General features: G+C 46.6%; 1 protein-coding gene across 2 annotated transcripts in view; it reads right to left on the bottom strand.

Annotated features, from left to right (window-relative positions):
- Positions 1-17,905, bottom strand: part of LAMA5 (laminin subunit alpha 5) — a 166,182-nt gene that overhangs the window by 82,912 nt on the left and 65,365 nt on the right. For both annotated transcript variants that reach the window (XM_038369253.2, XM_043496168.1), the window contains exons 3-6: positions 15,791-15,908; positions 8,030-8,148; positions 6,049-6,219; positions 4,860-4,957 (exon numbers count right to left, since the gene is read on the bottom strand). In XM_038369253.2, the coding sequence (XP_038225181.1) occupies positions 4,860-4,957; positions 6,049-6,219; positions 8,030-8,148; positions 15,791-15,908 (506 nt within the window). The remainder of the gene's footprint in view (positions 1-4,859; positions 4,958-6,048; positions 6,220-8,029; positions 8,149-15,790; positions 15,909-17,905) is intronic.

The following is a 17,905-nucleotide window of genomic DNA, read 5'->3' as shown; positions in this document are numbered from 1 at the left end:
GCCAACAGCTCCCCAAATGCACCCATGTCTCTGCTGAAACTTTCCAAAACAAACATTTCCCATCATGCCTTGTGCTAAAACCACTAGACTGTCCCACCTAGCAAACCCAATCTAAACAGGATTTCTGCAGACTGACAGAAATGCACAATTCTTCGCTCCAAACAGTCTTGAAAACGGACTGCTTGCATTTCAATCACGAACTGCTTGCATTTCAATCACGAACTGCCTTTCTGCCCAACAGTTGGCAAAAGCCAACAAAATGCCACACCCCAACAATGTGACTTTATATTGCCTTTGTATCTGGAGGGAACTGACACTTACCATTTACTATACTGAATCCAGGTATATTTAATCCTGTCTCAGCATGGAGGGAGGAACTAGATAACCTCTTGAAGTCCCTTCCAGCCCTATATTTTTGTGATTATTTGTATTGTGGTGATGCCTTGAACCCTCAGTCACAGACCAGATGCCGTTGTGCAAGGTGGTGTACAAATACAGAACAAAGGACAATCCCTGCCCCAGAGGGTTTGTAATCAAAGTGAGCCTTGATTCCACTCCTCTCAGACCACAAGACGGCCAGGAGTCTTATGGGAGCAGGCAACAGTTCTCCAAACTAAGCGCAAAGGTCCCAGATTTCATGTGGGAGATTTACAAGTCCAATCGGTGCCACAGGGATCCTCACCTGACAGCATCAGAGTGTGGTTTTCACAAAACTTTTGTATATTCCAACCAATTAGGAAATCAATACAACCTGTCCGGACAGCTACCTCCCAATGTTCAGCAGAGTTTAAATGCTGAGATACCATCAGGATTTTAATTCAGCCAGAACAAAAAGAAAATTCCAGGCTTCCCTCCATTTGTATCTTCTTGTCTTGCTGCTGTCAAAGCCCTGGCATTTGAAGATGTAGGACACATGATGTCCGATACACTGCACTTCCCAGCCGGGAGGATTACACACAGATTTATGAGGGAATGATGAAGCCCTAACAGCTGCCGTAGATGACACGATAACCCCGTCAGGCTCAAAGCCCACAGCTGCATCTGCTGACAGCCTCACCACCCTCCCGTCATGCAATGTCAAGCTAGGTATCTCAATGCACCAGCTCCATGTCTTCATGCCACAGAGACATTGCATCATTGGGCCTAATTATCTCTGCATACCTGCTCTGCTGGGAGGCTACAAACTGCTGCTGTCAAAGCCTTTGAAAAATGGGAGTATTCCTCCACTGAAAATTCAAATTAATCCCATTTCTCTCCAACACCCAACTTAATTCCCATGGAGCTCAGACAAGGCAAGAAGGAAGAACTTGCTTCCCATCTCTTCTTTGCGGTTGCAGTTCTGACCACGTCTTCCTCCCTGGAAGCTAAACCATATTAGAATTACTGCTGAATTACAGCTGGCTGCCTCTCTCGCTGCACTTCCAGTGCCGTGTTTATATTGTCTGGTTTGCTATCAGTTTACAGTGGTTCCATTTTATATTCTTCCGTTTACAGAGTGCAGACATATCCCAAAGGGCCTTGCAGACGTTACTCGCCGACTATACAAAGAACACAACTAGGAAACACTTTCCACACTAGGCAAGAGCAGCCAAATCTGGAGTGAAATGTGGCAGCTGTTTAAACAGCTTGCTGCAACGCTACCCAGCCATTTGGGACAAGGAGCAAAGACAACAAATGCATCTAAATGAAACCAAAGTGGGATTCTGGAAATCAGAATATAATAATGAACAGAGCTGGTGTTTGGCCAGGATCCAGCAGGTCTGTCCTCCTCTCACTTTAGCCTCCTCTCGGGAGCATCCCCAGCTATGTAGTCACACACACCAAGGTCGCTCTTTGCTAAATAACCACTCTGCACTGGTGCATCTGCTTTATTCTGCAGCACTGACAGAAGACAACAAACACATCTAGCAACACCTAGTTTTCAAACGAAATCAAGGAATTATCCAGTTCACATCTTTACTGAACTATTTGTTAGGAGAGAGACGAGTACCCCAACGCAGACTTGCTTTTCAATACCTCCTTTGTTTTAATTCTTAGCGGATTTTAACCTTGGCTGGGACCTGCTGAAATTTCGCTTTACAAGATCCAAAACCATTACATGATCCGTATGAGAAAGAAACTCAAGCTTCATCAGGTCCAGCTGAACCTACCCAGCCTATTCATGAAAGCAACACAGGCTGCAAACAGATGGCTAAGACTCAATGCTTTCATGGTTATCAGGAACTATGTGGAGTTTCTAGCTGGAAACACTGACAAGGAGGCTCCTGCAGGCCAGAAACGTAACAGCTTTGTAGTTCTTGCTTGTTTGTAAAAACTGGCCATTTACGCCTTCATATCAATTTTACTGAAGGGGGGGGGAAAAAAAAAAAGAAGAAGAAGAAGAAGAATTCGGCATAGCCAGTGCTCCCTATGAGTGGGGCCAGCAGTGAGCCCCTTATTCCCCATGAGCAGTCCCACTGATTTTATGAGACAAATATAGAGTCAAGCATTTCTCAGTGCATCAAAGAGTTGGTGCTGGGCTTGTAGCGAATTTTCCACTCAAGAAAGATGTTTGGCAATGATCCTGAATGGAAGGATGGTCTCGTGGATAAGGCCCTGGTCTGGAACTGCAGAGACGGGGGGTAAATTCGCAGCTTGACCACAAGTTTCCTGCGTGAGCTTGGAAAAAGACCCTTCATCTCCGCTGTCCCTCAGTTTCCCATCAGCACAATCCCCACCTCACCGGCATGTTGTGAGGATAAATGTACGAAAAGCTGTTTAGCACTTGGATATTATAGCAATGGAGGCCACGTAAATGCCAGGATACAATCAAGACTCAGCACTGTGTCTGCTCACCTACCTACATGACCCCAGCAAATTGCTCTGAGCCTAAAGGGGAGAGACCAGTGCTAGAAGTGAGGGAGAGTTCAGTCCTCAGCCACTCTGATAAGGCTACTAAACTGGGTGCCCACTGTGATGGCACTGGTTTGCATAATGGATCACAGTCTGCTAGGAACCGGACTTCACCCACTGAAGTTGCCCAATTTTATAGGGGCATGTTTCTTAATCTCAGTTTAGTGATAGTTTTTTCTTTAAATTAAAGCAACTCCTCCCCCTGCTAGCTCACACATGTTCATTACTCAATTTGCACTTCGAGGCCTTGCTTTTTATTTCACCTTTTTCCCCCCCTTTGACAATGGAATGTTTTGTTTAAAACCTGACACCGTATTATATTGGAACACGGACCATACATGTTCCCCGCAAGACTGGAGAGCTTTGCCTTCCACCTACACTTTGGATCCAAATGATGTTTTGTCTGTTGTAACCCAACTAAGTGAGTCTCTGATGCTTATGTCTAAACATCAGGTGTCAAGGATTTATTTAGTTTTGCAATTTGTACACATAAGTAACCTGCGAACACGAAGATTGGATTGGGTTTTTTTTGTTGTTTTTTTTTAAGTTTTTAATCTTGTACTTTTGCCTTCTTCTGTAATGAGGTAAATTGTTTGTTATACCCAACTAGACAATAGACAGTTGTGCAAAGGAGACACGAGAGAGAGAGAGAGAGAGAGAGAGAGAGAGAGAGAGAGAGAGAGATCTCAATTATTTTTGGGATAAGAACCAACCACAAAACAAACAGATAGGTTGGCAAGATTTTAGCATTGCCATGACAAAATGTTTTCCCACCCCCCTCTTTAAAGACGAGTAAGAGGGCAGAGGACAGAACTGTTGGTTCAAGCTAACTTCCCACAGATTATGGAGATAGCTATTTAAGTGCTTTCTCTGAAGACAGCTTCTTATCCCACCAGTGTCTCAAATGATCTGGACAAGAGATGTTCTCCTGTAACATCTCTAGGACCCAATTCAGGAAAGCACCTGAGCACATGCTTAAAGTTAAGTATGTGCTTACATTTTAGGGCTTTAATCCAGGAAAAAACGTAAGGCTGAGAATGTTTTAAAAAAGCTTCTCCCTAGCCGCCTCATATGCATCCCACAAAAAAGTTTGTGCAAAAAAAAGTTTGATTTGTAGAACAGAAATCACAGCTCTAGGGCACGGATTCCCAAGTTGGAGGTTGCGAGGTTATCATGAGCTGTCAGCCTCCACCCCCAAATCCCGCTTCACCTCCAGCATTTATAATAGTGTTAAATATTTTTAAATGTATTTTAATTTACATGGGGGGTGGGGGAGGCGCACTCAGAGGCTTGCTGTGTGAAAGGGGTCACCAATACAAAAGTTTGAGAACCATTGCTCTGGGGGACATCACTGAGAGATCCAACACCCTGACTTGACTCCACGTAGCAGAATTTCCCTGTGGTGGTGGGTCCACAGATGCCTTCTCGGGGTGTCTGCAGAATGAAACATTTTGAAAACCAGACAGTAGGGTCTAGCTAAGGCAATGTGGGTCCACTAATAATCTCTCTCTTTTGAATGACTCAGCTGTATGCAATTGCAGAACCACTACCCTATCACACAGGCAAGAACAAAAAGAAAAGGAGTACTTGTGGCACCTTAGAGACTAACAAATTTATTAGAGCATAAGCTTTCGTGAGCTACAGCTGTAGCTCACGAAAGCTTATGCTCTAATAAATTTGTTAGTCTCTAAGGTGCCACAAGTACTCCTTTTCTTTTTGCGAATACAGACTAACAACGGCTGCTACTCTGAAACCAGGCAAGAACAAGAAAGTTACTGGCATATGCATGGCGACTGATCCTGGTATAAGGTTATCTCAGGACATTTGTGACAGAAGTGGTATTGGAATACAGGTCTCTTGGCTCCCGATCCAGTCCTTAATCGCAGAAGCCTTCCTTCCTTCCTAGCACAGTCAGTTTTTAATATCTCGACACAAACACCAGAATTATGGAATTTTGAAGGTCTTACCTATAGGGGTCAGTAGGGTCCTTGGCATCACAGACGTCCGCATGGCCATGGCAGACGCAGCGCCCTCCAATGCTGATATCTTTGATGCTGTAGTAATACTGGGAGAGGACAGAAAGAACTGGCCTTAGGATCATTAGGCAGAAGCCACACGGGTGCTTTCACCCTCCCACTGGCAAAATACATTGCATGTTCTCAGACTCCTGGCCAACATTCCCCTGAGCTGCAGTAACACCTGTTAATGATCACAGAGCTAATTAGCAAGAGTCTGGGGCTCCCAGCACAGCCAAGAAACCAGGTGCTGCTCCAGCAGGTGTTCTGGATTTTTATTTTGTTGGCAGTGAAACTCTGAGAATAGTTTTTCCTCTGGCTAGATTTCCTGCTCTAGCCATTGGTATGCACTCGGGACTGGGTTCACCCAGCATCATCATCAGATACAGCTGCCCAAGGATGATAGCTTGGATCGAGAACAAGCCTAGAGAGGGAAATCTCAGAGGAAATGGCTAGCTTGTGGCCTCATTGGGCCCAGGGACCTCTCCCCCAGCCACTCGCACAAGTAGAAGTGACCCACTGGGACTTCTCTCCATTCAGACAAATTTCAGAGCGGTAGCTGCATTAGTCTGTATCAACAAAAACAACAAGGAGTCCTTGTGGCACCTTAGAGACTAACAAATTTATTTGGGCATAAGCTTTTGTGGGCTAGAACCCACTTCATCAGATGCATGGAGTGGAAAATACAGTAGCAGGTATATATACACAGTACATGAAAAGATGGGAGTTGCCTTACAAGTGGGGCGGGGAGACAATTGTCTAACGAGACAATTCAATTATCAGTAGACCACCAAGGGAGGAAAAGTCACTTTTGTAGTGGTAACGAGCTTATGCCCAAATAAATTTGTTCGTCTCTAAGGTGTCACAAGGACTCCTCGTTCTTTTCATTCAGACAAAGTATATCAGTCTGTTTGAAAGAGACTGTAAAAGGAGAACATATAAAGGTCTGTCTTTTGGACAACACTGGCAAAATAGTTTCCCCATTGTGCTGAATCCTACCCAGCAGCCCTCAACAAAAAACCTTGACTTAAGGCACTGACTTGTTACCAGAGCCGCATGTTCTACATCACAAATGAACTATTTTCCAAGGCACATGGTACCAAACCTACTCCTCCCTCATTAGCATCTCAAAGCATCTCACCCTCCTGGTCACAGTCGGGTCCCTTAGGGCTTTGCCCATCAGGTGCCCAAGCAGTGTGTTGGTCTGCAGGAAGCGCAGTCTGATGTTAGTGGCTTTGGTGAAATTCCTCAGGAGAGGTGAATATGAGAAGTTCATGGCTCCTGGGCGCCCATTTACCAGCGAGACGACAATCTGTGGATGCAGAATGAGAAACACACAGCACAAACCTTCAGGTGGACAGAAAATTAATGCCTCCCTCTGCCAACCACAAATTCTTTCTGACCCCAGTAGATTGAATCAACTCCCTACACGTTGTGTTTCCAAAAATGGCTGACATTCAACTGCAGTCTATGGACACAACTTGTTCTTCAGAAGTGGCTCCTTTTTGCATCTCCCAGCGTCCAGAAAACCATAAGAATACCACCACACTCATAGCCCCTTCGATTCCTAGCCCCTAGAAACCGCCCACTAAAAAACCCTCCCCAAACAGAGTTTTGATCCCAAAAAGGGAGAGGTGCCAGAGAGTCTATGAAGTCCATTGGCTAACACCACAGATTTTACATGGAAGTTGCTCAGATACTACAGCGATGGGTAGCAGCATAAAAACAAACAGATCCTCTCTCCTTCAACCCATCTTGTGGCCAAACTAATAGGTAGACATTAAATTCAGCATAAGCCAGTCAGTCCAGGCTTGACAATGGGCAGTCAGGATTTGTATGGAAGACGTTTCTCCCGCTCTAAACTCAGACCCTTTTATGGTCAGTACTTCTGAAGGGTCCATTCCAGTGCAAGTGACTGCCCATATTCACTTAGGTTTTTCTTCTGCAGCTCTTGCAGAAGAAAAAGCTAAATTACAGCAGAGCACATGTGAAGTTGGAGAAACACAGCACTGGCAGAGCCTAAGCAAACACAAAAAGAAAAGGAGTACTTGTGGCACCTTAGAGACCAACAAATTTATTTGAGCATAAGCTTTCATGAGCTACAGCTCACTTCATCGGATGCATGTAGCTCACGAAAGCTTATGCTCAAATAAATTTGTTAGTCTCTAAGGTGCCACAAGTACTCCTTTTCTTTTTGTGAATACAGACTAACACAGCTGCTACTCTGAAAACTAAGCAAACAGCCTCCAAGACATGCAGATGCCTCTGAGCCGAATTCTCCCATGGGGATTAACAAGATGCTCCCACAAAAACCCACCTGCATTTTAGCCACAGATCCCAAGTTTACATGTGAAAGGGCAGGATTTTGACAGCCCACCCATTCCACTTTGAGTTTGGCAGCCAGGGCCTAGATTTCAGAGAAAGGCAACGTCCTCCAACTGGACAGAACAGTGTGTTTTATAAACAAGAATGTCTGTGGTTTGCTGAACTCCTTGCATTTTGTTAGGACCCTTGCTGGTTCCAGCACAGTCTGGGGGGTGGATACACAGATTACGGTAGTATCTGAACAGCTGAAACAGATCCCATGTGTACAGCAGAATTTGACAACAGGGTGCACCAGCTTCCCCAGGCCACCACATCTCATAGCCATTTATCAACACTGACAGTGCTCTGAAGGAAACAGACTACGAGTCATACAGTTTCCCCCACCCTAGGGAAGAGTGCAATTATCATCCTCAGATGTCTGAAGCCAGCCTGGTGACCCTTGCAACAGACAAAAGTCCAGCTCTGCTCGTGATGTCTGGCTCCCTGGAGGGCCAAATGCTTGCTTAGCCCATAGGAGGAGGAGGAGGAGGAGGAGGAAGTGCCTGGCAGTGTAGTACAGAGACAGTCAGCAACCAAGTCCCATCCAGTCCTCTTCCGCCTGAGGAAAGAGTGAGGAGCATCCTCTGAGCCTTACATGAGGCTCTTTCCCCACCCTACACAAGTGGAAGCATTTCCAGCCCCAGAAGAGTACCTGGAGCTCCTCAGAGATCCTTTCATTTATTTCAGCCACCTGATTCCTCCCCTACCCTGAGATAAGCAGCTCTTCAGGGAAATAAAGGCCTAGAGCAATAGCTCACCTCTCCATTTTCTAAAGGCACAATCCTGGAATATTCAGTAGTGCAGATGGCGTCATCATCCTTGGTAATACGTTCCACGGTATTCGGGCCAAACTTCTCGATACAGTCCCTCTTGGATGCTGTTTACCAAAGAGAAATCAGAGCAATAAGGTAAGATGAAAGGTATGGCCCAGATAATGTTTAAACCAGCACTTCCCAATAAATGCTGGTGGGAGTCACCTCTACACAGAATTAACTCTGCATTAAAAATTCATTACAGTTGAGCTACTGCCTCTCCTGCCATCCGCTCTGCATCACTTAGACCCTACTCCTCCACACTATTCCCCTTGTCAAAACTGCAGAGACAATGAGAAGTGAACGGGGCCACAATTTGAGAACAAACACTGAAGTCATGCCAGAAATAACCAGAGAAAAGTCCCGTTGCGGTGTATTCTAGTCAGAGTTTCATGGCTTCATAGATTTTATGGTGAGAACTACCATTATGATTACCTAGTCTGACCACCTGCATAACACAAGCCAGAGAAACTCACCAGTAATTTCTGCATCAAGCCCATAACTTCTTTTTAACTACAGGTGTCCATTTAGAAATATACCCAGTCATGATTTAAAGACTTTAAATGATGAAGAATCTGCTACATCCCTAGGTTAATTGTTCCAGTGGTTCATTACCCTCACTTAGAAATGTACATCTTATTTCTCGTCTGAATTGGTCTGGCTTCAGCTTCCAGCCTCTGGATCTTGTGAGGTCTTTTTCTGCTAGATTAAAGAGCTGGTTACTATCAGAAATCTCCTCCTCCCTGTAGGTATTTGCAAGCTGGGATCAAGTCATGTCAGAATCTTCTCTTGGATAAACTAAATAGATCAAGCTTCTTAAGTCTATCGCTATAAGACATGTTTTCCAGACCTTAGATCATTCTTGTAACTCTTTCACCAACCCTTTCTGATTTTTGACACTTTTTAGAAGCAAGGATGCCAGAACTGGGCACAGAATTCCAGCAACGGTGTCATCTCTGCCATATATAGAGGTAATACCACCTCCCTGCTACTACCGGATATTCCTCCTGCTCGTGCATCAGCAGACCACCTTTATACAACACACTGAAATACAATAATCCTGGAGTTTGTTTAAACACCAAGGAAGGTGGCAAATAGTTTACAAAGGGGCATAACTAAGAGGAATGAGATAAAAATCAAGAAGAAAAAGTATTTAGGATGAACAGAAAAATATAATCAAAAATCTTAATGAAATGACTAGCATGTGGAACAGCCTCCCGAGGAAAATGGTGGAAGCCTCAATACCGGATACATTTCAAACAGGACTGTACAAAGCACTAGACTATACCATGAAGAGCAAAATGACTGCACACAGGGGTTTTATCTTCCATTCCTAAATCTTGTGATTATTGGTAAATAAACCAGAAAACTTAAATCATGCAGAACAACCCACTTGGTGACAGCAATCCAGAGCTCCCGCCACTAAGTGGCAATGCAAGGCTGGCCAAAAACTAGAGGACAATCATAGCTGGTCATTAAATTAACTGGTCAAGTGCCGCGCACAGTCATGGAACATGCTTTTGGAATGGAAGCCAACAGCCTTGCATGGGGTTTACAGGAGCCAGGATACAACTCTAGGATGCCAAGCATTTCCTTGCAGCTGTAGGAGCGTCAAACCTCCCACTGCATGACTGAACAAGCACATGCCACAGACTGGAGAAGTCCTGCATACATTCCTGAAGCTCTTCTGTCCTCACGTCCTCCAGGGGACGCTTGACATTCCATCATCTGCAGAGTAAGTGGGAAGAGAACCACACTGTTTACTATTGCCATTAACAAGGTGGTCATTTCCTCGGACTCCCTTGGAATTAGTCACGTACCTGAATGCTCCGGTAGCAGAGACTCCGTCAACATGGACACTCAGGGTCAGGCAGCTCATTAGATCTCAAACCAAGTAAGCTACAGGAGACATGTTCTATACAGTGACCAAGGGGCTGATTATGTCATCTTTCATTTACTATAAAACATCACATGACACCACCCTCAAGACAACCACCTCCATAGAGGAAGAACCACGAATCTTTCTTGCCCATTCCTCTGAAGCATCTCGCACTGGCTACTGTCAAAAGCAGGATGCTGGCCTAGAGGGACCTTGGGTCTGGTCCAGTCTGGCAGTTCCTCTGTTCATGGAAGGGTGGTCATTTGCATTTGACTAATCTGATAATATTTAGCACTTACATAGGGCATTTCATCTGATGGTTTCAAAGCGTTTAGCCAGGGAACAGGAAGTATTGTTGTTAGAGCTTGTCCGGGAAAAAAAAAAAAAAAAAAAAAAAAAAGGTGGGGGGGATGACAAAAATTCTCACCCACATTTCTCCATTCCTCCACCTAACACAATACTTCAATTTCCATTTTAAAGATGGGCAAACTGACACCCAGAGAGGAGAAATGACCCGAAGTCACACAGCGAGCCAGTAGCAGAGCTGGGAGTAGATCCCAGGTTTCCCAAGTCCAATCCAGGACCACCCTGCCTCTCATTCTCTAAACTTTAAAATTTACTATCACTGATTGTTTCCTCATCACATGTTCTACACGTGCCAAGCACTCAGCAACACACATAAATGTGCACACAAGAATGCAACTAAGGCTTGATCCAGAGATTAACCAGGAGAAACAAGGGTTAAAGCCAGGCAAACGAGCATGGTAGATTCTCTCAGCTGTTCCTGGCAGGGCTGCTCAGCTCAAATCAGACTCAACTGAGAATCGTTAGCATAGTTCACAGGAATAATCCTCAAATTCATTACTATGTGCCTGGTGTGAAGGTGCCCCCTTTACAGCACATGCAGCCTTGAAAACTAGCTCAGGCTGGAAAGTCAGAGGAGGGAAGAGACTCAGCCAACCCAGCTCCACACCCGCTTCTCATCCACGCCAGTCATGTTGGCGTGTGCCCAGAGATACCTAGCATCCGACAACGTGGCCCTGGTCTATAAACAATGCCTGGACAAGGGAACGAGCTGATGCACAGAGGTAGCAATGGGAGGAATGGGTCTGCAAAGTGCAATGTCAAGTCTCCAGTACATGCACTGGATTTAATAACCCATCACTTTGGTTGAAGGCTGCTTTCCCTTGGAACCACAGGCAGCGGCCCGTCGTCGCTGCAGGTCAGCGCCGATCCATTTCAGGACACTGCCACCCTGGGAATATTTTGGTGGTGGGGAGAAAGAAACACACTGGCAAAATAAAGTGAGTGCCTTGGACTCTGGACCTAGCGATTTTCCGGAGGGACCCAAACAGCAGGGGCTGCAGCAAGGTTAGCGGAAAACCAAGGCTCCATTTTGTTGGGTGTTCTGGTGGTGAGGGGGAGAGATTGAAGCAGAAGATAACACTTAATTACTGTGATACACCTAATGGAAGGGGGACTCTCAATTAACACAAGTCTAATATTAGCGTTTTGCTGGAAGATATTAAACCCACTTGGGCTACGCAAACACCTAAATGTTAGAACCCCTCCTCTCAGACAGTCCCACCCCTAACTGCTTGAACAAGAGAAGAGGGAAGGAAGCGTGGGCTAGAAGCCAGCCACTTCACAGTTCTGCTGACACTGGCTGTCCCTGTGTCCTCAGGCAAGTCACTTACTCTCTCTCTGTGACTGTGTTAACCCACCTGTTACTTGAGAAGAATACTGTTTTCCCGCTTCATAGGGTTGAAAGGATCAGTGCTGTTTATTTTCATTGCATTGTGGGCTGGGGCTAACTGGTTATAAGCGTACATGCAGTCATATATCCTAGGACAGCCACTGCTGTTTAAAGCTTCCTCTGGTCCTGTGGCAACCTGAGTCCATCATGGTCAAGTTTAACCCAGTGTCCACTGATGCTTCTTAAAGCACAGCCCTGTGGGACACAGATGGACAGGAAAAACCCCCAAAACAGATTAAACCAGAGGGACCGAAGAGTCAATGCTGCAGGCCATGTGCTGTATTACATCCACCCTTCCCTTTACTAGTGAGAGAAACAGATTAAATCCTCATTCTGATTCCATGTAACATGGATAGCCAGTCAGGGCAGCGCAATGTATGTCTGGATTAACATCCCAATCCAGAACACACCCACATCTTTGATGTCCTGTCCTTACATCAAACACAGGGTTTTAAAAAAAAAAAAAAAAAAACGAATGATGAACCTTTTACCTAGCTTCACACTACAACCACCCCCACAGATCCCCTTCGCCCCCATCTGCTCTCTTTTACTTCTCCACTGGCCTAGAAAAAGTATTCTCCATGCTCCTCACTCAGACCCACAATGGAGAGGAGAAAAACTGCCATTGCTATAGTGTCTTTTGGCCATAACCTGCAGTGCTCTTCTTCCTACTCTAGTGAAGTTTTGAGTCATTTTTTCCCTCCCCTTTGAGAGATAAGCCCATCAACCTCCCTGGCATTTCAGTGGAATGTACTGCAGGGACACCAGAGAGTCTGGGAAATTTAACCCCTCGTGGGGAGTGCAGGCTTGGCAAGGTGGAACAAGCTCCAGATCTGGATGCTCCTCTTTTTGGAAGCAGGAGCCAGTTTGTACCGTTAACTCTTTGAAGAGATTGGTGTCCCTTTTGGAAAGATCCTATAGAGCAGTGGTTATCAACCAGGAGTCCAGGACCGCCTGGGGGGGCTGCGAGCAGATTTCAGGGGAGTCCACCAAGCATGCCCAGCCTTAGACTCACTAGAGCCCAGGGCAGAAAGCCAAAGCCCTGGCATGCAGCACTGCAGCCCAGGGCCCCGAGCCTCACCACCCAGGACTGAAGCCAAAGCCTGAGCAACTTTAGCTTTGTGGTGTCCCCTGTGGCGTGGGTCCCCAGTAATTGCCCTGCTTGTTACCCCTTAACGTCGACTTGGCTTTTATATGCAGAAAATCAGTTGTTGTGACACAGCTGGGCCATGGAGTTTTTATAGCCTACTGGGGGGGACCTTTTAGAAAGAAAAAGGTGGAGAACCCCTGCTACAGAGTTCATCAGAAAATGTGCATCTTTCTACAGGCTTTTTTAATCATCCTATAGAATTTAATACCAAATTGTGTCTCTCTTCTAGGGAATTGCACAGATTAGGTCAAAAATAAGCCTGTGGAAAGAATCTCAATTGCTACTGAATTCCATCAGGTTTAGTGTGTCAATCCTCTTATGTTCTACAGGAATTTTCCATAGGTTAGCAGCTTGTTCTATTGCCAGCAGCCGGAGGCACCCCAACTTCTCAGCAAAGGAGGATTTAGGCAGCACTTGAGTGAGAGGGAACAGCACATGGCCCTCGCTCCTGCAAGCTGGATGGGCAAGAGGGTGAGCACAGAGCTCCACGGACATCAAGACAGCAATAGTGGCTTTCTGTCAGCTTTCACCCCTGGATTCTAGGGGTGCTAGGGGCTGATTTGGGGATGGCAAGGACTGCTCTAACTTACATCCTGACTGCAATGGACCCCAAAAGACCCTCTAGCAACCCAGAATATTCAGAGGGCAGAGTGATGTGGCCACACTTCCCTTTGCCAGGCAGGCCCTTGTGGGGAGCCTAGAGGGCTCCTTTGCCAGTTCTGCTGGGGAGATAAGGCTGGTTTCCAGCCCCCTTACACAGCCAGAGCAGCAGAAAGGGGCAAGCCACAGCCCAGAATCAGGGCCCAGAATCTGAGGGTCTGTCTACACTCCAGCTGGGAGCGAGCACCCCAGGCCGGGTAGACAGACTTGCACTAGTAGGGCTCGAGCTAGCATGCTAAAAAATAGCAGCGTGGATGTTGGGGCTCTGGTGGCAACTCAGGCTAGCCGGGGGCAGCGGGTTGAGAGCCTGTACTGCTGCCCGAGCCGAAAGGTGCACACTGCTATTTTTAACAGGCCAGCTTGAGCCCCACTAGCACAAGCCCGTTTGCCCAGGCTGGGAGCTAGCTCACAGCTGCAGTGTAGACAGATCCTAAAATAAATGGCTGCTTTATTGAGCTGCTTTGTTTTGCAGCCTCTTCTGTGCAGGGAATTCTGTAATTACATGGGGGATGTGGCCAAAAAGGTTGCTTTACAGGCCAGGCTCCTGCTGGTTGCACTGGCTGCCACCATCGCATAACGGAGGAGCAGGTAGAGGCCCTTGGGAGGAGGGGGGAACAAGGAAAATGGTAGCTAGGAAAGAACGAGCCGAGTGAAACACAGGGAAATTTGACAGGAGCGTCTCCTCCGCTGTGCACAGCGTGAAGGTGAATCAGGACTACGGAGTATTTACAAAACTAGGACAAGTGAGGGAGGAAATTTCAGGCTGTTTTATCTACTACGTTAAAAAAACAAAACAAAAACCCTAGGATAAAGCTTCTTTCTCCTCTGCTCTGAGAGGGAAACCCATGCGCTGACCCGTAAATGCCAGGGCAGTGAGCCTCGCTAGGGAATCCCAGGGGTGGGCATCTGTGTACTTAAAAGCATCTTTCCTCGCCAGGTGTGTGGATTGGTTTTAAATGCTAGTTGTAGATCTTAGCTCACATCTTTTACCAATTACTGCCAGTGCTCTCAGGAGGAGCGAGCTGCTATCACACTCCCGGTGACTTGGCCAAGCTGCATATGTTTTAAGATGATTGAATTGTTTCCCATGTACTCTCATAACTAGGGCTTTACCAAATTCATGACCATGAAGAGCACGTCAAAGACCGTGAAATCTGATGTTCCCCATGAAATCTGGCCTCCCCGAGAAATCTGGCTATTGTAGGGGAGAGGCAGGGCTAGTGCCACCCTGGCTGGGGGTTCTACCGTGCACCAGGCTCCAGATGCTAGTCCTGGCTGGGTTGGGGAGGGACGGGATTCCCTTTTCCCTTGCATGGGGCACTCCCAGAGCTGGGTCAAACCCACCTCCGGGAACCTGCCGCACCTGCAGGAAGCTCTGCAGCTGCGGACTGAGAGCCCAGCTCTGAAGGCAGAGCCGCAGCCAGCAGCAGAACAAAAGTAAGGGTGGCAATACAACCCCACTCCACATACAATAGCCTTGCTCCAGGTGCTATACCACCCCCACCCCCTTTTGGGTTGGGATCCCCATGATTACAACACTATGAAGTTTCCAATTGAAATATCTGAAACTGTGAAATTAACCATTTAAAAAATCCTCTGACTATGAAATTGACCAAAACGGACCATGAATTTGATAAGGTCCTACTCATAACAGCAGAGACCAGGATCTTCTTCCAGGCGTATACTGGATTAGATACAATGGAGCAGTGATTATCCTCCACCCTTGCTCCTCGCTGAGGTGGCAGCCACTGGATAAGCGAGTCAGGCCTGCCATTACAAAATGGAGTAGCTAAAGGCTTTGCTCTCTTGCCCTCTGTCAGGGATCTACGGGTTTGTTCCTTGCTGGTGCTGCGCTGAAGAGGGCATTTCTAAATAGCAGCCATGCTAGTGAGGGTGTGGTGGTGAGCAGGGATGGGGGAGGAAAGCAGGCTGTAGGAGCGAGGTAACTTCTCACTGGCATTAAAGATCTACCATAACCCAAAATGGCATCTGTTCCACTGGGTAAACGTCCCGCTGCTCTGATCCAACCTTTAGTTCTGGCAGCAATAAGTTCTCTGTGGAAAGGGAGAATTACAGGTCACCTGCTGTATTAGAGCATACCACTTATTTAACTCCTCCAAACCCAGGTTCAGAGTGCATTCCCATATAAACAGCAACTCAACAATGCAAAAAACATTCCTTCTGGTCCTTCATTGCCCCATACAGCAAAGCCAGCATGAATTAAGACCCAACTCCTCCAGTGGCTGCTATTGCCATACTTACAGGCAAAGTACTGCCACGGCTCATAGGTAAGTCCGAAATCAGTAGATCGCTCCAGCACCCAGAGGTCCGGACGAGGGGAATTGGCAAATTTGATCAGGACGTATGCCACGTGGAACAGCTGAAAGAGACAAACATGTGGTTAGTGCTCAAGGCAGCACTAAAATAAGAGAGGACTGGTGTGACCCATGGTGGCACCTGATCCCTTCCCACCTTGGAAATAAAGAGTGGAGCAAAACTCTCTGCTCCCAAGTGGATCACTATGCAATGTGGATGCTGGACAGAGCCATGGCTAGGGCAAGACATTCTCAAGATTGGATGGGTCAGATTCTCGTTATATTTATCATTGGGGAGCGTTCAAGGACAGCATCTTCCCAGCTGGAACGGGACTGAATGCAGCAGGGCATTATCCTGCACACAGTTCAGAAAGTCCAAATTCACACCATCAAAATTCAAAGATCTGCTTGCCAAAATAACCACTCCAAGGCAGTTTCTGCATTACACACTGACATAGGCAGGATAGCCACCCACACTGTATCAGCTCAGTGCTATGAGTACTTTCTTCTCCAGGGCTGCAAATCACCACCTTTTACAAGACTGGTTGAATGCTCAGCGCTCTCATTGGGTTTCTCCTGCAGTTCACAATGGCAATAACTCAAAGATGGAAAGCTCAGGGGCTTAAATCAGTAATTACCCTCATAAATAAAAAACATAAAAAAATAATAAAAAAACACCACAGGGACAGGCTCCAACAAAGCTTATGTTCCCCAGTCTGATAAATCAGTTGGAATTTACTGGGGGAGGGGGGGTCCTGATAATGTTCAGTATGAAAGGAGATCATAATAATCTACTCCCTTCCCTGTGAGAAAGGGCCTCCAAAAAAAATAACATCTCTCTTCCTTCTGTTGCTCCTCAAGTCTACCCTGTGATACCAAAAGATCCTCTAAAGAGATTTAGAGGATTGACCCAAGTGCTTATCTTCCCTCAGTCCTTAAATCACACCCAACTCCCACCCAACTCAATGTGAACGGAGGACAAATGGAGCAAAGGCCTCTGGGGCATGGAATGAAAGGAGCTGAATCATAGCTAAGGTAGCACTGTGCTGACATTTAGCTTGAGACTCATACTGTTCCGTGCCGGTCAGTCTTACATCCACCCAACCAGAGAGAGACAGCTGGGTACAAGCGAAGCCCAGAACAGCTTCTCTTCCACATGCACCAAGTTCAGGAGAGCAGGCAGAGAAGACCTTTCTGGTTTCGGCTTGCCTATTGCCTATTCGGCTACTCCCAATTAGTCCGGACACCAATTTATGCACCTGCGTCCTTGCCAAGAATGAAATAAATATACTCTTTGGACAGCTAAAATGTCAGTGCTAGAAAGAAACAAAAGCTCAAGCAGAAATTCCCCTCCCCAGCTGGCACCAGCTCCCTCCAAGAATCCCCAATCTATCATCCTGTCAAATGGTGATATTTACAGGCAAACGAAGCTCTCTCGTCAGGCAAAATTCTTAGCATCAAAACACACCACAAAGGGCATCTCACGCTTGCAAGAGGTGCTGATTTGCAGCTCTGGGGTCCCTCCAGGCACAGAGCTGGCACAATATGGGCAGCTGACCTGCCAATGCCAATCTGTGTCGACTTGACTAGGAGGAATCATCTCTAGGACTGAGAGAAGAATGAAGACTCCATATCCATTTAGTCCTTCTACTGAGACTGCCAGCAAGGGGCCCAAAGTGGTAGCCAGCGTGTTGCGATTTTCTGTGCACTGGTAAGTCCCAGCGTCAGTCACACACCCAAGCCATACAGCAGCCACTAGGTACCAAGAATCACATGCTTTGGAAACAGCTGTAGCCTGCCACAGGTAGTTTCTTAAGGGAGAAAAGAAAAAGACCAGAGCCAGGGAAGAGGCAACCAAGTCTCCCAATTGTTCATAAAACCCACTGCCTCGGGAGAGACCAGGGTTTGGTGGAATCTGGTGCGACCATCCTTATGACAGCGGGAATGTATTGCAGGTCTTGACAGACAGCCCTGGAGATTGAAGCATGGGCTGTGGCAGTGCCAGCTTCCCCAGCAATGTGTCTTGGGGCTGGCCAAGTCCCTAGCCTGCCCCCAACTGCGC

The sequence above is a fragment of the Dermochelys coriacea genome, chromosome 13 (genome assembly GCF_009764565.3).
Source record: "Dermochelys coriacea isolate rDerCor1 chromosome 13, rDerCor1.pri.v4, whole genome shotgun sequence".
Classification (NCBI taxonomy): domain Eukaryota; kingdom Metazoa; phylum Chordata; order Testudines; family Dermochelyidae; genus Dermochelys; species Dermochelys coriacea.
This window is presented reverse-complemented; position numbering and strand designations above follow the sequence as displayed.